Below are 25,359 nucleotides of genomic sequence, written 5' to 3'. Positions count from 1 at the left end.
TATAGATAGTATATTTTCGGCGAGAGTTGTCAGAGATGTGTGATCTTTCCTCGTCTCCCTCCCCCGCCCTCCTTTTTGCTTCGTTGTCCTTGCTGTCATAGTGGGGTTGATGCTGAGTGATGGTCTTATGGATTTTGCAACTGTAAGCCTTGGAGACCGATTAGCTTTTGCAACATAGCAAAATCTAGTGCACCCTACTAGCTTTTCGCACTCACTGTTTCTTTTTATCTTTCACTTGCTTTCGCTTTCCTTAAGCTTGAATCCCTTCTCTCCAGCGGTTTCCCGACCCTCATCCCCTTCCTCGATCACCCCCTGAACATTGTCATGCACAGTACCAGCACACATCAGTAGCAGAAAGACCAACACCAATAGTTGAGGTTGAATGTTAGGCCAGCTCACTCGTCCGGCCGTACTGAGTGGATTTCTTTCATTGATGCGAACAGCGCCACGGATCTAGTTTCTGCTAGAGCAAAGTACTCATATATTTGTTACACGCGATTATTGTATTACCAGAAGAAAACCGGTGGTGGCATCAAGACCCCGCCGATGAAATCAAGCCATGAGGAAAGCACAGGAAGCGCCCCACTTGAACAGAAGGATGTGGCATCCACAGCGCCGTTCACCTTGGATAACATACAGACTCCGGGTTCGCTCTCTGCGGAAAAAAACGGAAAAAACAGAGGAAATGGAAGATCATAACAGACAGAGAACGACAACGAACACTGCGCTAAGACAGAAGACAACAATCTCCTTTTTTTTTGATCCCATGTGAAGGACTCGGTTTATCCAAAGAAACTTCGAAAAAGATTTCGACCCAAACAGGAGCCAACGAAGTACCGCCAGCCCGTTATATCGGCTTACTGGAGCGGTTAGCTGGCTCGGACGAAACGAATCCTGCCACTTCTGCTACCTCCACCAGTAGCTAGTAAAACTCTATTTCCTGAGGAGTAAAGACTCAGAAAACTGAAGACAGCAAAGAGGGTTGCTGCCGCTGGCAGGGTAGCTCGCCATTGCGCCGTCGCCGTTTCGAGTGCGCTTGCATAAGTGTAGGGCAAACAGTGTAGGACGAAGCCAAGATGGTTGAGGCTAGAAGGACTCGTTCTGAGTCCTATTGGTTCTCCTGTTGGCACACAATCTGCACATTGTAACATGATGCGAAAACCCTGGGGACAGTAGATTCCTCTACAAAAGTATTTACACGTCGTGAGGCAGAGAAGGATACCGTTAATACTATGGGGCGCTACTACGTACACAGATCCTGAAAATGTACTGAGTTGCGAGAAAAAACGGGGATATGATTGAGAAGAAGGTGCAGGCAGTAGGACACTATGGTGGACAGGCAGACTGAGGGAAATCGCCATGCGGTCTTAGTCATTTTTCTCGTTCGCCATTAAGAAGCGCTTTAAGCTGACACCCTCACGGCCATCTGCCATCACTGCAGTCGTCAAAAGAGACCTAGATTCCCTTTAGAGTATCTCTAAACATTGTTCTGCTTTCGTGTTAGCAAGAGAAAAAGGTTAGAGAAATTGTCGGATCCTTCTTTTGCCGCCAGCAACAGTACTACGGATAACCCATACGACAGCATTAGCCCAGTTGGTCTTCAGTCAGGCCTGATTGAAGAAACTGATCGTAAAATGTCTTATCTAAACTTCTTAAATCCGTACTATTTTTTCTTCCTTCCATCGTTCTTTTTTGTGGTAAGACACAATGGAAAATTAGAGGGAACCAACGTTGGGAGGAAACGTAATATCATAAACAACAAATTAAACTGAGAATAGCAGTAAAAAATCACATAGGGGTCAGCATCAGAGTCTTCGACGTCTATGCATATCTACGCTGCTATCGGTGTAGTCATGACCGCAAAAAGGTAGCTCCATAAACCATAAGATTGACCTAGCGCGACTGTGGTGGTAAATTGATGTCAAACCCTAGCAAGTCAGGGTAAAAGTGTCGATTAAAAACTAAAGCATTTAGGCTTATTTCGATCTGCAGTATGCTGTGCTATCATCACTTACAATTGGACGACTTGCCATTTCAAAAGTATATATATATAATATTTGAATAATTTAAATAGTTTGCTCAGCCTTAATTCCAGAATTTAATCACGCAGGCGGGGTACAATCTCCAAGCAGCTTTTCTATCTGGGTGGCGCTGATTCGAACTAGTTGCAATGTTGCTTACCTGTTGTTCGGACATTGCCTGATAAAATAGTCATAATAATCGGTTTACGTTCAGCGTCTGTCGGTGGCTGTCGGTTACATAATACCTGCTAAGCATCTGCTTTCTCACTTATCTGGAGTGAAACTATCTAAGCCGACGAAAGCGGCACTATTGCAGTAACCATAAATGTGAATGAATCAGTAAAAATTTACTTATCTCATATATATGCTAGCGATATGGACACACACTGGTATACGGTTTAGCTTGCACCTGTCCTGTAAACTAGAGTTATCGCTTTCAAAGCAAATCTTCTCATTGCATCCTTTTGAATCCCCATCTCCTCACTTGCCTAACTACCGCTGCCACTTAAAGACCAGCGATTACCTCAAAGCCTCGGCCAGCCAACGCCTCCTGGCATTACTTAAGCCGCCAGTCACTCACAAGCTCCTCACTAGTTTCTTATAGCAACAGCAGCAGTAGTAACAACAGTTCCGGTATAGTACATTCTACATGTAGAATAGCAGACTTGGATATAACATATCCACTCTTCAGGCTACATAATCCCTCTCTGCTAAGCCACTATTGCAGTGTCGCGCGCCAATGGAAATCCCTAAGTACCATACCAATAATGCTCGAATGAAAAAAAAAGTGCAGTATGAGATAGGGGTGAATAGGTCCACAGTATTGATTGAACCACACAGTACAGTAGAAATCTAAGGCAATAGACTCGTTCCGGTTGTTACATGGCTTCACTTTGTCCGCTCAGTGTCTTAGCATTTACTTCTAAGAGGCATCAATAACAAGTCATCACTGCTCATACAAGTTATTTACAAAAGCCCACTAATGGCTGACGTGATAGCCAGCTTTATATGATCCTATTGATGATATAAGTTGATTTGATCAGTAGTACCATGTAAAACTTTTCAGTTCCCATTTCTTAGTAGTTCTATATATTTCTGTACGTCAGAAAACACCTAGGTAAAAATAGGCTAATATTCAATACCGAACTATCGTATGCATATGCCAACCTGTCACTCAATTTCTAATTATTTTGACCAATTAGTAGCACTGAAATAAAAGAAATGGTCAAGTGGGCGACGTCGTTATTCGGTCCATAACCTACCCCATGTCGACAAAATTTATTATTTCATGGATTCATAAACTACACACAAGGTTTTGAGTCGGGAACAATCCTCAGTGTTATGCCTTCCTGTTTATGCATCCCTTGCAGCCATTTGCCTAAGCTGCGCCTCAACCCACGGAAGTCCCAAGTGTGTCGCCAAGCTGTTTTCCTTACTCCTTAAGTTTAGCAACAAGGTAAAAAAAAAAGGAAAATATATATATATATATATATATAGAGAGAGAGAGAGAGAGAGAGAGAGAGAGAGAGAGAGAGGAAGGCAACGGGTGAAAGTAGTTAGTAGGAGCATTACCTGCTTGAACTGAAAGGGTGGAAAGGCGACCAGCAAACAGACGCAGACGGTAGTGAGTGAACCCTGCTGTACACCGTTGCCGACACCTGAACCCTGATCGACTTACTCAACCATCCCCGAGCAAAGAAGCGTCTCACTCAGTCAACAACTCTACCTGTCCACGTGCACACGTATCTAGAAATAACCTTATATTACTTTATGACTACCGCCATAAGGAAACGTAAACGGGACTTACTACTAACGGCATCACTATAAGCAGGTAGACGGTGGGCATAAGAGGCACTTATGTCGGCTTTTTTCGAACTCAACAACACTGTGGATCGCAATAAAAATTCTACTGGCAACTACCGTGAGTCTACATGACCTTGCCATAGATGCTGGATTCCTTTCGTGGATCCCATACGCACCCTATTTTAATCATACATGGCCGCGTTTATGTGTGTGCTTGCTCACGAAATAGCATTGGGTCATTTATAGATAAGTGGACACAGATATCATAAAGGCGAAGATTGCGCCCTAAACGTACCTAAATAAGCTTGACCTCTGTATGTGCGTTTGCGTAAGGTATGTGTACGCACAGCGTTTCTGGTGATTATAAGGGTAAATATGCATACTGAGTTATTACATTTGTCGTTAATGCCCATTTTTTTTAACGTTCATACCTACCGAAACGGGCAGATGGCTACAAGCCGCACTAATTAGTCAAAACAATATTAGTTTTTCTTGTGGCTTAATTATTGTATTGAACGTGAATTTATGTTATATTCATGCTAGTCGATTGGAGGTACCCTGTAGCCTTTCATCGATCTCATTGAACAATAGAGAGGTCACATTGAGAAATAGGTTTCTTATAACTTCTGGTTACCTAGAAATGGTATTGATGGGAAGGTTTGTACCTCTCTCGAAAATGAATAAAAAGGACCAAATTTAAATCAAATATTGTGTAAATATGTCACCATCTAATATCGAAGCAGCGGGGACAGCAAAGTGACGATTGATGCACTAATCCACCATATACACATAATCCATTACCGGCTGTGAGAGACTGAGTCATTTGTGTGAAGATTTTCCATTTGAACAAGACTGACCAAAACTGTGGTACGTACAATATATGAACACTCCTCTTAACAGGTGTGTTTAGCGTTAACGCCCTGTATCAACGAGTCCTCTGTCAACGTTGTTTCTCATACGCTGTTTTTTCCGTATTTTGTCAGATGAATGGTCGGCAGCTCTGAAGAGGTAAAATTCGATCCAATGCCAACGCTAATACAGACAGACAGACACACTCTTTCACACGACTGGATAGAAGGACAGTCGGACGACCATGAACAAATCGATGGTACGGCAACGATGCTCACAGCACTGAAGGAAGTGCTCCCTGCATTTCGTCACCATGTCGACCGGCATTCTAGGGTCCATGAGGCGGGCATGCAGGATAGCTTCACTCCGAGCGATATCTACCTTACAAAAACCGTTTTCAGAGGGGTAGCTTCCCTCCTTAAGACCCCCCTCCCCCCGTGTACGTCATAAGAGGATGTTTCTGACTGACGAGCATATACATATATCATACGTGCTATGTATGGCATTAACTCCAGCAGCCGCGCCATTAATGGAACTTAGTTTGCTTCTAATTGGCGCCACTTTCGCACCAAATTGATAGCTTCAACTTTAAACCCTATACCGAAAGTGTTATCATCTGGACAACAGAAAACTGCAGTCGAAGCTTTTCGAGTGACGTTTCTTTACGTCTTTAGAAACGAAGAAAAAAGAAGAAAAGCGGTTTTCTTCATTTACGCGCAATATCTTGTTAGCTATGGCATGGAACAGAGACGAGGCGAGATTCGCTTTGCGTCAGAGCAAATTTGACGCAGTCCTTCACTTCTTGTCGACCAACGATGACGACGTAACCACTTATGATTATTTCGTGAGAGACTTGTGGTCGCGTCTTTGTGTTGACGAAAGGGGTGACAAGAACGATTTTGAAGGGATGAAGGCCAATTCGCGATTAGGAATGTCGCTGGAGGGGTTCACATGTAAGCCGAGATCTGAAATATGTACTGGACTGGCCGATGAGCTTTAAGAGTTTCCACATTAATCCTTAATTATGTCCTAATAGAAATAATAGTACGCATGCATGCCAACGTAGCTCGATATTGTGTAACGTATCTGTTAAATAGGCCCTCAGACCTAAATGGGTTGTTATATCATCAGTTCATCAGGTACAAGGTGGTATGCTGCGTAGTCCATTAAACATCGGAATGATTTGGAATTTGTTTACCTGGGAAAGCAATAAATAGTTTGCCCGTGAAATCTTAAGGCCTAACAGAAAAATGCTTAGACGCACATATTGGACCTACTATCATCCGTGTGAATTTGTTTGAGCTGATCACAGTAATTTGACTTATCACCATTAGACGTACCTACGAATGTTTCCGCTATAAAATCATGTTGTACGTAAAGGATGTGATGAACGTTAACATTTTACGGTGAAGCTCTGAATCGCATACCCATGAGAAGTTTCATTGTCAACCCAGTCTGCCCTACGCATGTCGATCAAACCGGCCTTACCCTTTTACAGAGCATAAAAAGTTCTTATCTTCAGTTAAAATGATTTCGGTTATCAATTGGAATTTTTCATAGCCTTGCGTCACGTGCCGCGTACTTTGCCATGTCACTATGACCACCATCACATGTACGTGTACATATAAAGTCTGCCCTAAGAACAGTAGTAATAACGTACCCAACAGCCCGCTCATTTTGTTATAGTTTTAGTAATCATCCTGAAACATTATTGTCTTCCTTTCGCGAGCGTCTGATTAACATTCAGACAGCGTCGTCGTGGTCTCTAGTTAGTTCTTTTGTGGTAACTATAAACGCTATATTTTTATACAGAAAGGAAGGCAAAGGTTGTTAGGGAAACGCACTGATGATGCGGCGCACTCTGCTTTGGTGGCACCGTAGTGTTTCCTTGCGATCTTGTCCTGACAACTGATTAAACGACGACATATCAATATCCGACCGGTCAAAGTAGCTTCCTTTAGCCAGTTTTCTTCATCAATAATAAACATTTCTGGCTTGCCACACAGTAGATGAACATGTTAATAACTTTAATCTTGGTGGACTCTGCGGTCAAAATCCCAGGGCAGTCCGTAGGCGACGACGGCTGACGACGCATTACGGGTAGAAAAACGGTAAGACTTATAGACCGCTCTATACGCGGCGCTTACTTTAGGTTTGCCTCAACTCTGCTACCACTTTAATTTTACGGTAACTAACGCGCTCATAAGCAAGCAGTAAAAGTCTGGAAGGTTTAGCTCGACCCGACCGAATCCTAATCGTTGTACAAAAATATTCGTCTTTCTAATCGTTAATAGACAAGTATGAGTAACGGCGCTTTGTGTTGCTCATTGTGTGTGTATGTGCGCAATTCTTGCTTGATACTCGTCTCCCACATCTCTATTTGCCGGAGGGAAGAACAAGGCGTTAAATCGTGAAAGAACTTCTTTTTAGCTTCAGTCTGTTCCGTCCATGCACAACTGTCGTTCCTGGAACATTGTTGGATTTCGTTACATATAAACGAAGGAAAAAAGAAACTAGTATTAGAGATGATCATTGTTCATTACGCCGGCAAGTTGGCCTCGCCACAAATACGGCGACCGCCGTCGCTGCTGTCTGGGCTGCTGACCCAGAGCGATGAGCTCCGGGCGAAGGCGGGACTGTGTCATGCCACGGTGGAACGCAGCAAGGCCCTGATACAGAAGCTCTTCCGAGCACTGCGGATCACCGTAGCGAGAAAAAGAGTTGTGGCGAAGCTGAAAGACGTCAGGGACGAGAAAAGATTCGGGAGCGAGAGAGTTAGTCCGGGAACGGCCTTTTAGCTTTTTGCTAGCTTTGCTGCTCTGCTAGTCAACGAAGGCCAGCTAACGCCGCATTTACAAGAACCTTTTGCATTAAGTGATTTTTTCTGCAATAAGGTTTTTCTTTTTATTTGCCTTTCTGTCTCCTTGTCTCAAATTAAACGTTAGTCAACAATGGTGTCAAGTAAAAGGCAAAACGGGAAACTAGAAAATGAAGCGGGTGCGCATGAATTATTAAGTCGAATTTCTATCGAAGCTTCAGGGGAGACGATGCACCCCACGTTGCTATCAGACGAATGCTGTTAACAAATATCGTGTATATCTAAGAAGCAAGATGTGTTTTGGTATTAAGTCTATCTAAACTTGTTACAATGAATAGTTATACACTGAAATGTAGAAAGTTGCTCTACGTCATGGAGATTGCGGTGGATTCGAATAGTATTAATACACATTTTATTCACTAGTGCTTCTTAATGAGTAAATAGCGTTTGATAGAAAACCAGCTGCACATTGAAATTATGGTTAGGAACACACTTGACCGAAATCTCGGTATTGAACTTCAAATCAAGTAGGAGGTGATGTTTAAGCATTAGAGGAAGGACGCCTAATTTTGTCCTATTTTGACACTTCCAGGTGGCGGCCGCATTGGAATTTAGCGATAGCGACGCGCCCCATGCCACACAAGTAGACACCCACTCGACGTTTCAGGTAATGACTTCAGACATTAGATGCCCAACAACTGAGACAAATCATTCGAGTGTCCGGTTAATTTTTATTATCGCTAGTGCAGTGAAATCGTATACTCTCATGATTAATTAAAAGATAGTTCTATCATAATTATACACATCCACATTTTGTTACGACTCAGAGATGCACATGGACTGTCTCTTGAAGTCAAGATACAGTAGCAATACGTTTATGTCTAGCTTATCCATCAAGGAGCTTTATTTTTTAAGGCAGACTGTAGTATACTTCTATCTAGTTAACGCTTAACGAGCTGGCAAACTTAACGATGTAGAACCATGTTGTTGCATTTGCCGGTTGTTAGAAGCAAGTTTCTTTTACTGTGAAAAATCCTTATCAAGGTATTATACTCCTTCTGCAGAGTTAAGGTTTACACTGTCCTTTTACTAACTAACGAGAATGGTCATCTTCATAAACCCGACTTGAGTAAAGGCAACTAGAAGTCCGACAAGTTATTATCAAGTCCTTGAAATATTACGATCGTGTTTATCGCACCGAAGTAGACTGCGTCAGAAGGGCATAACAACTTGCGCCGTCGCGGGCTATCTGTGAAGAAACAAATTTATAGTTTTTTTTTTTCGGACTTCAGTTCGAATGCGCCAAATACCGGACGCAAAACAACTTTTTATGTTTTATCACTTAGCGCCGTGTGCAGCAGTAACGACCAGTTTATATTAAAATTCCCACAATGTTTTCCCAAAAAGTAACCCGCTGACGAGCAGGCCCTTCCGAATATGTTCGTACTTCTGTCCTATCACGTCTAATTAACAGGAGAAATGTTTCCTTGAATAAAACACAGAGTGCTGCAATGTACTACCGATGCTATTACCGAAGAATATACTAGTGATACGAAAAATCAATTTGGTGTAAGTTGTGTATTACTAAATATGAATTGAAAACTAAAATTTATTCGATGAAAAAACAATGTATTTCAACTTTTAGTTCCTGCTAACTAAATGTTTCTTTTGGTCCTGCCATTAAATATTGCTCCGGCTTAATTCTCACCCAGTTTCTCCAAACGAGCTCTCAGTAATAAACTACTGTTCTATAAACGGGAATGCAACATCGATCCGTTCAATTCCAGTTTGCAACGAATAAGACATAACAAAGTTATGTTAACAACCCACACCTCATGACCAGTGGCTGCACAGTTCGACCGTAACGTCTTCGCAACATGTCACGCTAGTAGGTCGTTTAGACGACATGACCGCAGAATTGTTTCTATCAAACAATACCTTCTTGGTGTACAACAGCGATGATATCAATGTCGATGCACCTCGATCTGGCTCACCTATTAAATGGGGTTCGTTAGGTAGTCTCTATATGGCCAGTGATTCCATCTTTTTTTATCTGCCACATTCTGGCCGAATATGCGAGCAAACTTCAGGGTGTGGCAAACGTTTCGTTGGAAGGCATATAAGATAAACTGTTTGTGTTGAGCAGGCGTACGCTTCACTGGTCACCCAATTGTTGTTATTCATGCGGCTGTATACGGTGAACCCTTGTGAGCTTTACGCCGAAGCGTTTAGCCTCGTGGATATGAGTTTATCTTGGGGGTGTGCGTTTTACATTGGCCTGTTCACACAACAGACTGCTAATACTGGAACCATACAAGATGTCCCTACAGGCGTGTGAGGCGCAGAGGTCGCGTCGCTGAAAGAGATGCCGTTTGTTTAATGGACAGGAAAACATTGTAAGGTCAAATGGCCGTTACGCAGCCTTTTCCACTCTCTCGATTGATCGTGTCTTAGTTGCATCATGCAGATTGTGATTTGGTTGTCACATAATGGCTTTTCTTCTGTGGGGACGCGGGGTGCAGAGGCCCCTAGCAGAGTTGGCGTTGCTACTTCTGTTGACCTTGTCTGAGGCCTAATCGTTTGATCATGCAACTTCGGCGGCGCATCATCACATAAGCGTGTTATCGCTCTAGCAATGATGGCATATCATGATCTCCATCTGTGACTTACGTACCATAAAGAAATGAGGGCAATTGCACGGAAGGGTCAGACAGCCAGAGTTGGCATGGTCTTACCACGTTTCATTTATGCTCTTAACCGAACGTTGCACGATATGCGCAGCCACGAGTGATTGCAGAGGAATACGCGAAAGACATTCCATCACCTTCTCGAAGTATGGGTGAATAAACGGTCGAAGTAAATACCGGGGCGGCCCGCATCACATCCAAAGTGGGACAAACCCTTAGTATTTAATTGTCTAATTAAACAAACATTGAAAGCCAAGTCCCGGTCGCATCCTCTACCTATGCGATCTTACCAGTTAATTTCAATGAGATTATTACATGACTTATGCGTTACGCGATTTTTTGTACTTTCCCTGCTGTACGTGTAATACAGGTGTCTGGCTTGGCGCTCTTCAGCGATGCGTACGTAGGCCGGCGGCCTCGTGTTTGTGTTACTTCTGCTGGTTACGCGTCGTGTTTCGATGGCTCATGCTACAGCACTTCGAAGATGTGCAATGGAGTGGAGGACTGCGCTGATGGAGCCGATGAGTTCTCATGTGAGTGTATTGTAGTTCCGAAGGCTCTACTGTGAGCTGAACCAATTAACGTTAGATAAGCTATATAACGCTAGATAAGAATATAAAAATGACAATGAGGAACGCCAAAAACATCAAAATGACTTGATAAACAGTTATTGGTAATAATTGCATCACCTAGATTTGTCCTATCGTTTGAGACGGCTTTCAGAGAGAACGTTACAACGCAAGTGTGCGCCATTAGTATGACAGCCGAATATTAGGTATCGTTTCGTGGAAACCCTTGGCCATTCATCGTTACATACAGTAGAACTGAAATTTTTCCCTTATGCAATGTAAAAAATTGATTTAATACTTTCGTGGTAAGCACGAATGATATGAAAATTTATTGCTTATGGTTTTAGGCTATCGAAGTTCCCGTGAGTTTTTCGTTTCTACACGTATTATTGGGGCGTTCGTATTCTTCGTGGCGTTTTTCTTCTATCTTCTCAGATTAACTTTTGTTTTGTCAGGTTGTCAAATTGCTTTTCCGGATTGAGGGGATAAGTTGTGGATGCCCCCCCTATTCACTAGATCATCATGCCTATATGCTCATCAATGCGTCCACCATTCAGTGTTGATCTTATTGACATAAACAGATATTTTTTCACCGGCCTCAAAGCTCTCAGTACTAACCTTCTTTTTATAGCGGGGTTGTGATCGAAACTATTGGATGGAGTTATAAGGGTTTATGCACATTCTGCCCTCTGACCTTGCGCTCTTGTAGGCTACACGTCACATACTTCTCGTAGGGTGATGATACGGCGACGCGCCTTGTGATCGCTCAGCTCGCAGCTAATCATTTAATACAATGACATCCAAGGCGAGCGACTTCGCCACATCGCTTAGACGTCGCGTGGCGTAATTCCGTCTCTCTTTGGTTATTTCGCTTTCTATTTTTTGCAATGCAATTGCCCTGTGCCACCCGCAGCAAACCTAACGTACGATAGAGCGTCTGCTGCAGCAGCAGTTATATATAGTCGGTGGAAGATAGTTCGTCCGCCATTGTAGCTACTTCTGGTAATCCGCGCACCAGCTGGGCTATCTTTGAAAGTTTAGATTTGCGAGGTAAATCAAACGCAGCCACAACTCATCCAGCTGACACAGTTACGAAGCACTAGCGACAACAAATGCTCGAACAGAGACAGCGGCAGTTGAGCGATTACGATAGATGGGAATGAAAGTATGGAGTCGAACGGTTACTTCGTTGGCTGCTTGGTTTTACAAGCGGCTCCGATGGCCTTTGCGATTATGATGGAGGTAGTGATAGCTAGGACCCTGTTCGTTTCCCATGGCTCTGTCTCCATTTGAACTTTCTTTTTTTTTACAGCCGCCCCGAGGGGCTCGTATTATGAATGAAAATATGGCAGCGATCAAAGCTCTCTTCTTTGAAGTCTACACTTCCTTGTCATTTCGTTTCGTGCTATGGCCGAAAAACAAAAAAGAGAACGTACAAGGAAGCCGAAATTTCGTACTTTTGGTCTCCTATATTCGAAACGGAAACGAGAAAGAAACGAAGCTAGTGAGATATTTGCAGGAACAGCAGCAGTGAACAGTGGACAGAGGCAGGAAGAATCTTCTTGTTATGAGTTGTTATTGCCCTCTTTTATTCGGTTTCGTAGACACTCGTTGTCTCGTTCACGGCGACTACTACTTTCGTTTGGTCTCCATCCCATCTTGGTCTCGTTCCCAACAGCAATGGGACCAGCAGAGACTTGTTCGTAAAGGACGGACAATTTTCGTTCTCAGTATAACGCCATCGTTCGCAAAGACAGCAGCTGAAGTAAGCCCAGCGCTTAGCAAATAGTAGTTATATAGTTGCAATTGTAATAGTAGTAGTATAGTTATTGTGGTCAGTCAGTGGTCCTGCTGCTTTCGGTTCAAGGCGGCACACCACGGACATGTACACAAATAGCCTGTAAAAACCTTTTCGGTATTCTTAGATGACGGCTATTCATACGACGACGCGGACGTCACAAGGTAAGCGGCGGGTGTATGACGCGCTTCGTGATTCAGTTTGCTCGCCTGTCTTCTTAGCGCTTCCTTCCTTTTCTAGGCCGCTCATAGAATCTTCCAGCTGCCATTGTCCTCAGGCTAGGTGCAGTTCACAATATAAACAGCGTGCGCTGAGGTCGTAGCAGACAGACTGTCTAGTAAAGTAAAAAAGTGCTTATGTTTCATTAAGATTTCCGACGGCCATTGGTAAAGAAAGGCCACATGTACTGCAAAACAGGAAGAAACGCACACAGTTTGGGGGGAAATCTCGGTCAATTCGGACACCTGTCACAATATCGTGAATAATGAGGGCGAAAATGTGTGAAAGGTTGGAAAAAAGCATAGAAGGCTTGTGTCAGGTCTGTCATCAACAAATATGATCATGCTTGCACGATTCGTTCAAATAAACTAGACCCTGATAGAGAGACCTTTGTTAAAATGCCTGTTCGTTAAAGGTGCATTTTAATTGGGATAAAACGGTCCATTGCGGCTATCAGCACAAAAATCGTACATACGTTATATACTAAATCTCAATTGAAATCAGGCAGTATTGAATTTTAAAACTATGCAAGAGATTGTGACATCGTTTTAAAACTTGAAAGCTCTAACTAACCAAATAATTTATAATAATTGGAGAAATGTAACATACAGGTCCTCAGTTCTTGCAAATAAGTCTATACAAAGTGACATGAAGCGTGAGGCAAACGTAGGTCCATAAAAACGATGAGAGCAAAAAGTTGTCAAAAAAATTGATTTATATAGTTAGGAAGTAAGTTAAAAGCGTAGACAAGAACCGTGTTTTTTTCTTAAGTGCACTTTTTTTTTTTTTTTTAATATTTTCTAAGTCGCAGAAATAATGCTGTCTCTGCTAGGAATCTACTTTTATTTCAATCTGTAAGGTGGGAATGAAAAATATTTGTAAACCGCCATTCACAGGTCATCATCGGCACACCATCGACTGGGAGAAATTTCGGAGCACCCGCAGGAATTTAGTTAGTTCAGATTTCGAAGCTACTTGGCTATGGAAAGACGTCAGCATCAGGTATAACTAAATTTGTCACTCTTTATTTTATCGGGCAAAGGCAAATCGGATGGCTTAAAGCTAACTAGTAGACTCTGTCGTTTAAAGATATTAAACCGCCCGACCTATCAGGCAGCAAAAAGCGGGTCTGTAATCTTTACACACGTAATTGTCTAATATAGGCAAACATTTTCGCTTCTAAGAAGGGTCATGCGACAGGAAGTTTTTACTGAGATGTCTCTCCTAACCTAACATTCCTATATGCTATATAATATCAATACGGGGCAGCACGTTTAATTAAAGTATTCAATGTGATCCCATTGTGTAACGAAGCGCACCATTTCGTATCTCATCTTTTACAGCGCTACAGGCCAGAGCTTAGTGTCAATCTCTGCACCATCCAGCTCTTGCCCCTGGGCAATCTCTGCTGTTGCCATATCTCCATTTCGTGGAATCTACACGCTACCAAACCCTGAAATGGTGAGCGAAGGCTTGTGAACCCAACTACATTGACTAATTTTTTTGCTCGAAACTGGAACAGTAGAGTAAACAACGTATCTTTACGATACTTTCCCTGATACAGGATAAAGCCACTACGGAAGACTGACTAAGCTGTTGATTTTATTCGTAAGCAAAATGATAGGTTACTTTCGGCGTGATTGCGGCAGTCTGATTTCTTAGTTTAATACTAACCGGTGAAGAATAGGATTTTTTTCTTACGTGCAGAATTTTAATGAAAAATTCTTAACCGTATTCGGTATGCCCTGACGTATAACCATTATGCTTGTACAGCTCTCTAGCTGGCGTACTTAGAACCAGTATGCATGCACATGTTGACTAGGTAGAAGGTGAGCTTGCATTACTGTAAACATTGTCGTCGCACCAAGGTCCAATCAATTGCAAAGCTTAGGACAAACGAAACGCTTGCTTTCATTCTGTCAGTTAGCGATGAAAATGAAACCCCCATCTTCTTTCAGTGACAGTTACCTGTTACGTTCTCGTCCTCCCCCCTCGCTGCCATCGCGCGCTCATCTTTCTTAACCTAATGTAACGCAAAACCTTAATGGATTGAGATGACTCGTTTCTGATGTTGTTTAGAACAACAATGTGGGCAAGCTGTCGCAAGCTAGCAAACACCAATAGGGTAGCTATTCTCACCTTGAGTTCAGTCCTAAGCTCACTCACTTACCCTATCTTCTCTAGACATCAACTTGTTTCATGCGTCAATGATTAACAAATGAAGTGAAGCAGTGAAGCAATGCGATACGGTAAACCTCGACTATTTACCTTAGAGTAGAACTGTTGGTAATACTATGTTGCAGTGATTCAACGAGTAGAGAACAGGGAAAAAAGGAAAATCACGACAATGCCTGTCGCAATCGCAGAGTATCGGCGCCAGAATCGTTTTTCTCGTCTGTTGCAAGGCCATCACCGCCAACAGCCATCGCTCACGATAGACTCTATTGAACGGTTGAAAAGTTGGAGAAAAATCGGCGAACGCCTGCCTCACTGATGACGTAGACAAGAACACAGTGTTGGGTCTCTCTTTCAATAGCGATAGTAGTAATAGTAACAGCAACAACAGGTCAGCTAGTATAAAACCAGCAGCTAGAGCAGGGTTAATTGTACAAAAGAATACAGGACAGCTCGTCCTTTCCTCGGCAACCCATCGGACCCACCCCGTTCCGCTATCAGGAAGACTCAAAATACGAAAAGGGTGTTATCTTTCGTCCTCCGCTTTCGAGGACGACGTTGAACGCGTCGACGTTAATCACAACATCGATCTTTCTTTTTATTCAGACCATAATGGCTGCGAAAGCTGCCGTTACACCGGCGTGAGCAGCAACTAACTGGATTCAGAGCTAGTCTCTGTTGAGTCGTCCTGAAAGACTTTTCCCGCGTAGATGCTGACGACAGCGAGGAAGAAAACGAGGTTGAGGTCGCAGATCGTATGATAGAACTAAAGCAGAGGCCGCTCCAGCAGAGGCAATGGGGATGCCAACTACGGCCGTAGCCCTTTGCTGGGGGAGGAAGCGAGAAAGAAGGCGAGAGAGAGAGAGAGAGAGTCACGGATCAGATACCAAGACGCAGTGGTAACCAATACTTCTTCCGCTGTTCAGATCGGATAGCGACTCGTCTGATACTGCTTTCTCCCTTAAAGTTGTCGATATGTGAGTGGGCGAATGAAATTGCTAGAAATTTACGTTACATTGTAGCTAATGACGATGGGGTCTTTAGGTCCACAAGGTAAGCATCACTCCGCTATAGAGAACACGGTCTCTTCTAGCTTCTGATATCGTTGCAAGTATGGCGTTATAGTTTTATACCGTTAACATTGTATTCATCTATTCTCCCCATAAAGTTAGAGCTACGTCTACCTGCCTCATTTTTAATGCTTGATTGCGACATACGAATTATCGGTTAACATCGATTTCGCGAAGATGTGATTCAAGTGCGTGAATCATTCCTACTGAATCATAGCAGAGATCTTTTGCTTAAAAAGGGCGTAGTCCGTTTTTGCAGACAGGTATTCATTAATCGTAAAAGTATATCTGACTTATCTGTCTGTGCGTTTGTCACGAATGGTAACTCTACCACTATTCAGTTGACTGGAATAATATGGATACAGAATGCTTCGTGCACCCATTACTCGTTCGGTCGGTCACTAATTATCGTTCTGTTTATCGACCTAGACCATGTATGTGGGTCGCATGCTTCGTGCCCAACGGGGCTAGTCAGGTTACTGAAGTCGCACCCGACCCGTATATCCGATGTTCATAGAAGTACGATATAGATGCTACAGCAAATTACTTAATAGTGCTGTCCTATATTCTTTTGTTTGACCTAACAATGTAAATGTTGACGAACTTATACGTTGTATAATTGCTGGAAGTAATTTTTTTATGAATCCCTCGTACCTTTCACCTGCTTTTTCGCTGACGCTTGGATAAAAAGTTATCAGCAAACCACTAGAAGAAGGCACGCTTTTCTTGCGTTGCTGGTAGTCATCGTTGTTATCCGTCGTCCATTTCCGCTAATGAACTATTCCTCTATTCGCTACATTTGAAAAAAAAACGTTTCCCAAACTGGTAGACGAGGACACCACAACACAGAACAGCCCTTCGGCCACCGCCATTTTCAGAGCACATTTTTCTACTTTAATTGTAGACAAATGCATTTGGCCAAACAAAAGTTACCTTCAATTTGTGACTACCCTCTCACGCAGTGTTGTCGCTGCTGAGAATCTACATGATCCTCTTTCTTCAAGTTTTCACGAGATTTTTGCTCACTGCTTTAACCCCAACAGCTTTTGTCATTATTTACACGTGGTTTGATGTCTCTATTAGAGCGTTTATTTTTTTTTATCCAGTCGTCCATAGCATGCGTAGTCGGCAGCAGGTCGTCCACTATGTATACGAAACTGAACCAAAAAAAAGGTGTCGAGATAACGAAAAACCAGGCGAAACTTAGAAAAAATAACTAATGTTATGCTGTTAGTTTGTTAGAACAGCAACAGCCATCTAGCAGCTGTGGCGTGCATTTATGACATATGAAGACATTTACTGAACTTGAGACTTGCTCAGAACATAAGTGATGGAAATTAGGTGACGGAAAATATCGTCGTGTCCTTCATGATGACCAGATATTTAGAACTACACATTCTGATACGAATCTTGCGTCAGGTATAGAACTTCCAACACGTTTTTCAACCCGATAAAAGAAACACGAACATACGTTCTTCCTATACAAGTTTAATCGTCCCTCTCTGCCGAATCACTTTGCCGTTGCATTGTTCGGGCGCCGACGTAAATATATACTGTTTCGGAGTGCGTATTATATAGTGGAACATATAGAACATGTAGATCTCTCCAAGATAGCTAGTCTCATCCAGAGATCCGAGACTTCATCCGGTCGGCGTCGTGACCCTCTTCCCTACCTATTTCACTTTCGCTCTTATAGCCATCGGCATTCCTTCTATTTGAACGCAGATGACACGTAAGTGCCATCCAGAAAGGCCACGATCTATGATGTGCGTCAGCAGCAGCAAATGATGCAGCCACAAATAGGGTGTCTGCCGGCAAGTAACCATACGACCCCGTGTGTTCCCTCCACCCGTGGTTCAAGCGTTTGGGATTTGGGCATGTGAGAGCGCAGAACCGGCTCGTGGAACCAAGGTCGCTAGTGACGAGAGGAAGGCGGCGTAGTAGGCCGAAGTTGCGGAGCCGACGACGACTTCTTGAAAGCTGTGCTACTTTTCTGAAGATAAAATTAGATGCTTTTGCGTTCGTCGTGCCTTCGTTGAGCACCCCCGATTATTCCATGTCCCCTGAACGACCAAGGCGAAAATCCTTCGGTCCCTGCTTAACCCTGTACTGTGAACGTAGGCAAAGATCCTCGAATACTGCATACCAGCATAAAGTGACAGAGAATGGAACTCGCGAGAGCTAGGTACTAAAGCGTGTAGAAATAGGGTTGATACGTAGGGCATTTCTAGCTACAAAATACGGCTTCTAGTAGCCCTCTATAAGTGTAGGCATGTAGACTGTTACTGCTGCGATTTGAGATAGCTTCCAATTACAATTGCCAACAATACTTTAAGCTAGCCACCTTATTTTCGAATAAGTGACCTTCTCGTAATAATAATCGTAGTGTAAGTACTTCTTCGAATGAATGATCGGCTTCGTAAAGGAACTCGAACTATCTATGAAAATGTCATAGTAAAGAAAGATAGAGCTCCAAAAGAGCGTAGTAATTCGGCGATACAAAATGATATTATTGACGAAATAAGTATCTATTAAAATAAGCAATGACTGATAAAGCCTAATCGAGTAGGTAGATAGATTAATCAGGTGGATCGACCTTACAAAACACGCACAAGTTGCATTTCTGTTTTCATAAATTTATTCTGATTACTCTGTCTTTTGCGACACAAAACAAATACATTAGAGAAATATTAATCTATAAATCGAATCGTATTAGCTATTTCATGCATAGTTGTCTCGTATACATTTTTGTCTTTTAGATGACCTCATCGCGTCCGTTTTATATGTCAGTCGACGCCCCAAAAGCGGCTCAGCTGGGCGAGCATTTTTCGGCTCGCGTGGCGCTGTTCAATCTTGGCCAAACGAAGCTCGAGGTGCTGGTAACTCTGGCCAATAGCCTGGACTACAAATTCGTTTACGTGAATGCCCCCCTAGACAGCTCTTCTAATGGAAACTATCGCTATAGCAAACATCACCAGTATAGGAGCGACGATGAAAAAGCACAGAAATTAAAAAGCATCAGACAGCTTCAGCAACACCATCAACAGCCCATCACGATGTACGGCGAGCATCAACATCTTGTGTTTGTAAGTGTACTATAAGCTTCTGCATCCTATTGGTCTTTTCTTGAGACTTCTTTTTGTCATTCCGATTAGCAAGCCTAACCTTAGAAAAATTCTGTCTGGGTACTTTCAATGTTACGTTCAACAATCTGGTGGAAAAAATAGAACGGGCTAAATGAGATAAATCACTGGACATTCAGCACAAGAACGGCACAAATGTCAACACTTATAGGTTGCAACTGTGTTCATTACAGCTCTGGCCACAGCGTCCCGTAGTTCTGCTTTTCCCAATCGTGGGAATTCGGCCCGGGGAGACGAATCTCACCGTCGCCGCTAAGACTCAGACCATGAAGACCTCTATGTCCACTACCATCAAGCTTATCGTAAGTAAGCATTGTCTTAAGTAAACAGTGCTATATATATATATATATATATAGAATGAAGATTTGTCTAGTCTTCTCAAATCCATTTGCCACTGAGTACAATAAATAAGTTTGTTCGTTTGACTCCGATCAAAACAGTATAATGGAACGTAAACAAATTCCGTAGAATTTCTATATTTATTCAACATCCTGATATAGAAGCCTTTCTAGACGACCACCCATGTGTTCAGATTTCGCTTTACAGACATACTTAAGTGCCTTTTCGTTGCCGAGATAAGGGCCAGTGATGCTTTTCGACTACGGAAGTCTTTATATGAGTCGAATAAAAACAATCAAACAAGCACGATCCATAACACAAGATCTTTTGATTATGTTAGCTACTCATTTCTGAGCTTCGGTATAATGGACGTTAGCATAAACGCATGTCAGCAATCAGGAAGACAGCGCACTTTCGACACCGGGAATTCGTGATGTTGTGCCCCCGTAAACTTCATGGCGCACGTCGATTTCGTAACATCATGGATAACAATTTTTATTCAAGCTAATTATCGTACGGCACGTGACACGGAGTCTTTTGTAGCCTAAACAAGAAGTGCCGGGGCCTTTGGAATGACCGGTTCTCCAAGCTTTGTCTGGCCGACTTACTGCCATGCCAATGATAACGCTTTTCCTGATGCCTTACACCTCCTGTGGCTTCAATGTGCTTTTGACTTACCACCAATAAGCCACAAAGCGCGAATCCACTCACACTGGGTTAGCCATCATTTGTCGATCGGTCTATGCCTATATTTAGGCGGTGCATAAAGTACTTTGCGTCCTCACTAGCCACCCAGTTCTCTTTTTTCATATACACAAGCTACCTGCTTCTAATTCTATTCTAGGATCTTAACCACTAAGGTGGCCAGTGACGATTAAGCAGAGAGCCCATTATAACCTGTTCCGTAGTTGCTATCGAATAGAGTACCATTTATGTCCGCCATCTTTGGCGGCGCGTGACGCTGAAGTTTGGTAGACAAAGACCTCACCTACAAGTAACGGTATTTGCTTACAGCTCCATCAATAGGTTCGTTGTGCTTGCGACTGCAAATAACTTTTCGATATCAGCTTTTTTCTTGGACAAAGACATTTAGTTCATACGATAAACAGTAGAGAAGTGGATGAGTCGCTATGGAGACTACTTTCTGGATTAAGTCGTTCGTTTATGCTGACGAGGGTACATGCTCAAACGGATATAAATTACCCAGTGGTTATGTAATATTAAAAATACTGAAGTTGCATTTAATGAAGAGACCTGAAGATACGTATAAATTCAGGAATTTTGAATAAAATGATTACTACCACGAATCACTTAATAAGTAGCCCTAATGTCTTGTATCTCTAGTCTTGTATCTCTAACCCTTAGCCTTGTTTAACTTATCTGTATAGCCTGAGGGCTTCGAATGGCGGTCCCGTGTTTCATTATTGGTGGACATTCCACGAGGGGCATACGTCCTCAAGCAACTCGACACAGGCGTGACCGGGTTGATGAAGGAGATGCCGTTCGGCCCTGTAGGATTGAAACATATGCCGGTTGGTGACTACAGCACTGCTGAAATCATCATTACAGGTGGGTAAACAATTATGTAATATTGAACCCGTTTGCCAATAGACTCAATGTAAATTACCTTATAACAGTGTGACTGGTCTGCAATGAGTGACGCTTCACTACCGGAACTGAAAAGCGCAATTGTTTTTATGCAACGTTGACGTCAATTCTTTGCTTTCATACTGACATCGGTTCTTTTACGACAGGAAGCGCATTTGGCCCGCCATTTGCGACGTCGCCACTTACCGCTGGTACGGTATTTGGCCTTCCTGGCGAGACGGGCGAGGCGAATATGTTTTCGTTTGCTGCAAGTCTACTGTCACTTCAATTGCTTCAGGCCAACAAGAACCTCGTTCGTAGGCATCGTCATATTTTTCAGCACCTATTTCTCACGTACCAAACCCAACTCAGTTACCAGAGAGATAATGGAGGATTCGCCATGTTCACACATTCGGACGCTCCTGCTAGTGTTTGGTAAGACAGAAAAAATTTGTTAGCTAGATAACGATGGCGCCTTGATAAAGACCGGTCTGGCTAATACTACTTAAAGACAAGTGACAAATGAATTTTTCTAAGAAAATATTTTGTCCTGACATTGTTTTCCCATGTGTCACAAAATCACACTTCGAAATAAATGGGGCGGTTTGCAATATCAAGGTTACCCCACTATGTGCTCTGGTAGAAACAGAAGAGAGCTTATGTATATACGGTTCAAGGTACCTGCTCTAACGCATTTCGATTGGGAGAAGAAAGTTCGAGAAGCGAGACACACATCGAGTGACGGATGGTCCTAAAGTCTCATGCTGTTAATGTTTGCAGCCATTCTGTGTTTCTAAAGAAGACGTACCTGAAATGGTTCCCGATGGTAGTAACACATTCGAATATTTGTCCTTAAAATTGTTATAACGCTTAGCCTGTAATTTAGGAGTCTAGTGCTATCTTTTTCATATCCTAGGCGGTTAAATACTATAGAGATAACACCTCGTTGCGAAAAGATTAATTGGATATACACATAGTATAAGTAGAAATATTTAGGCATATTTTCCCTTTAATGTATCATAAAATACATAAAATCTATTACATTATGCGTCCATCTCTCATGCTGTAACGTTCTTTTTCAAATATCAATAATTGTTTACCTCACACAATTCTGATCGTCATAAGATCTAGCGCTAAATACTTGTATGCAAACATAAAACAAATTACCTGATGCTGAAATATCCATATATTAAATTCAAATAAAATAATCAATATAGCATCAGTTGCTTTAAGCGATCAGCGTTTTGTACTTTTCCACCGTACCTAGGAAAAGCCAAATATATGTGTCCGCCATATTTACCGATGTAAGCATTGACATAAGGTGTATTTCTAGTTTTCATGTATTTTCATTTAACTATCAGCAATACATCAAGTACATAATACAATAGTAATTTTCCATGGCCAGCAACCGTCCTGTGGGGGTTTCGACGTTTAGACGACAAAATGACATACTCTCACAATCTTCTTCGCCATCGCTAGTTTACGAGACTCATATAGTTACTATACATAGACCAGTTCCTCTCCTTCCAATCTGTCCTCGCTCTCGGACTCACTGTGCGTACGCATATCTTACCAGCATTTGGTCTTCTTTGCCAGTGCGCCTTCGCCCGTCTAGCAGCAGCTGATACAGAAGCCAGCCGTGAATGCATTTATCAACGATAATTTCAGGCTGACCTGGTATTTCCTAGGCGTGTTTGCTCTATTTCGTCATTTCGCGCTCCGTTGAGAATCCATCCTCGGACGCCATCAAACCCATGAGCTGCATTATGTGGCCAACTTTCCGCTCAGTTGTATCCTGCCCGTTCCCATTGTTCTTTCTCAGCAACGATCACCATTGCCGGCCCTCATAGTCAAAGCAAAGGAAAACCACTACAGAGCAAGGTCAAAGGACCGAAGCATCTACGATCTCGAAGGAAAGCGCCAGCAAGCCGGCTAATGGCGTCCTTGCAAGACTTCGCAACACCGAACAACGGAAGCCGTTTGTACCGATCACTGACATGGGGCAGACCGGGACGCGGGGCGAAAGCAGCAGCGGCACAACCCGCTCATTGTTCCCTCCGCCGTATAGACGAAGTATAAGGCTCCGCCTACGACTGCTACCCCGAAGGTTGCAAGCCGGTCGGTTCCGCGCTGCCATCATCTGTCTCTGAACGAAAAACGAACAGTTACTGCTTCGGCTGGACGGAGTCGGTGGCCGATTCGGGACTCCATCGCGAAGTTGAAGAGCGTAGCGGCCGGCCAGCACAGGGTTGGCCGACGCGTGGCGCAGAACAACGAGACGGCTGTTGCCGCTGTTGACAGCAATGGATTTGTTCGGACCGCTTTACAGAGAAAGCAGATTAGGAAGAGATAGAGCGACAGGGAGAGAAAATGGCAAAGGAAGCGGCCAGAGATGATATCCATGACGGGTACGCATGAACGCTGAGTGGTGTCTACCCACATTCACTCGAGTTCAGCCCAACCGTTTCTTTGTAATCATGATTTGCACTGTTTCTCTCGCTTTCATCATATGTTTTGTCTTTGTCTCTACCACTAACTCGGCAGGCAGTACCCAGTTCCTTTTCCACAAGAACCCTTTCGTTGCGTATTTGATATATTCTTGCACATTGAAAGTAAGACTACTTGACACCAAGATCGTTTGTATCATGGCGATGCGTGACCCGTTGCGACTTCTGTGTGCAGCATCGCCGGGTCTATTTGTACGAGATAGTGACTTTGAGCAAAACAGCCGCGGAGATCCGTGTATTTCTAATTACGTTTCGGTCTTTTTCGCTGTTGTCGCCAAATCCTGTGAACCTTGATCGCTAAACAGACGCGTTGTTTTCGATCGAACTAAGAATAAGCTCTAAATAATTATGCGATGCACTACTCGAGGGAATGAGAACGGAAAAAGGATCAAATGACGGATTCGCCAATATTATACTGCACTAGCCAAAAATCACGAACCTCTGGAGCTGTTAGAACCCCGGGAGGCTAGGGGTTGCCCCAGTAAAAAACATCGTTGGCGTTTGGGGATCTGAACCATGGTCACAATAAATACGAAATATCTATCTGTGCACAATGAGTTAAATTATCAGCGACGCAGCATCGCCAGAAGTGCCAATAGTTTTAGAATCAACAACGGTAGTTAAGAGTAGTGCACGAAACTGCAAGGCTACCCCCAAGATCATCCGTTTTTCTGATAGTTATTGTCTTTGAGATGCGGTGAAGCGGACGTCCGTACTAATACTCAAGTCATTGTATTATGGCAGGTTACGAGATTCAATTTCAGAACGTATCTTTATGGCTGTTCAAACAAAGCTATTTTCAATACACACATATGAAATCACAGTTTACTCAGGGCAGGTTGTCAAGTGACAATACCAAATAGTTAATTTTTAACAATCCATTATAGTATACACGACGTGCTGCTATATTTAGACTTTCTGCCATTTTCTGAGTCGACTGAAGTCACAGGGGTGCAGATATCGCGGCTCTTTCATGAACTTACGTAGAAAAGACAACAATAAGCGAAGGTACCGAATCAACTCATGACGTCTCATCCTGTTAAACTTGCATGCTGTGCGGAGCATGCATTCTTCCTACACAGACTAGAAAATCGATCACCATCGCAAGTGACGTTGGCCATGGCTTACGTCCACTGAAGTTGACACTACTCAGGTGACTTTCGGAATCTGTATCACCTTGTATTCCATTGTCCGAATCAAGGGGTCCGAAAAATCTCAGGGATTCTTTTTGAGTCAACATTTACTGGGAGACGCACGGAGATTCAAGTGGCTGGCGGATGGCGTATCAAACGCCGATCTGGGTGATGCCCTCGAAACGTATGCTATCCCGATATTCACGTAATATAAGGCGAAAAAGATAATTTTTTTCCCAAATTCTACACTGGACGCGTAAGTAGTTGATTCTCCAACTTAAACTCGGGAGAGACGTGGAGAAGATAATATTTACAATGGAAACTTATAGTACGTTTGTGACTCCAGGTCATACGCGTCTTGTCACACAATTAAAGCTGACGTATCGTGCACCTTAAACGTTATCCTTGGGAACGTTGTTCTCATACGGAAGTGACATCCCCAACTCCCGCAGCCAGTAGTAGGTCCTTCTTTGCTGCGACAGCTGTAGTCGGCAGCGCAGCGCCTATTGAACGAACTGCTGGCACTGCAAAAAAAAAAAAGGAATGGTCTACTTCATCTAAGCCAGGAAGGATTCAAGAAGTCTGAGGAGCGTTCGATTATAGTGGAATAATAGTTCTTTGAACTTGCAGAAGTTTGTCGA

The 25,359-nt window shown here is 43.0% G+C and overlaps 1 protein-coding gene across 1 annotated transcript in view; it reads left to right on the top strand.

The window, feature by feature from the left end:
- The window catches only part of LOC111271867 (CD109 antigen), a 52,467-nt gene that overhangs the window by 8,375 nt on the left and 18,733 nt on the right, over positions 1–25,359 (top strand). The window contains exons 8-15 of the mRNA XM_022852881.2: positions 8,084–8,158; positions 10,549–10,711; positions 13,661–13,766; positions 14,108–14,225; positions 18,769–19,095; positions 19,326–19,454; positions 20,880–21,060; positions 21,246–21,513. Coding sequence (XP_022708616.2) covers positions 8,084–8,158; positions 10,549–10,711; positions 13,661–13,766; positions 14,108–14,225; positions 18,769–19,095; positions 19,326–19,454; positions 20,880–21,060; positions 21,246–21,513 — 1,367 coding nt within the window. The remainder of the gene's footprint in view (positions 1–8,083; positions 8,159–10,548; positions 10,712–13,660; positions 13,767–14,107; positions 14,226–18,768; positions 19,096–19,325; positions 19,455–20,879; positions 21,061–21,245; positions 21,514–25,359) is intronic.

This window comes from Varroa jacobsoni, unplaced genomic scaffold, assembly GCF_002532875.2.
Source record: "Varroa jacobsoni isolate VJ856 unplaced genomic scaffold, vjacob_1.0 contig01183, whole genome shotgun sequence".
NCBI lineage: Eukaryota > Metazoa > Arthropoda > Arachnida > Mesostigmata > Varroidae > Varroa > Varroa jacobsoni.
Note: the sequence above shows the minus strand (reverse complement) of the source record. Positions and strands in the feature narration are given on the sequence as shown.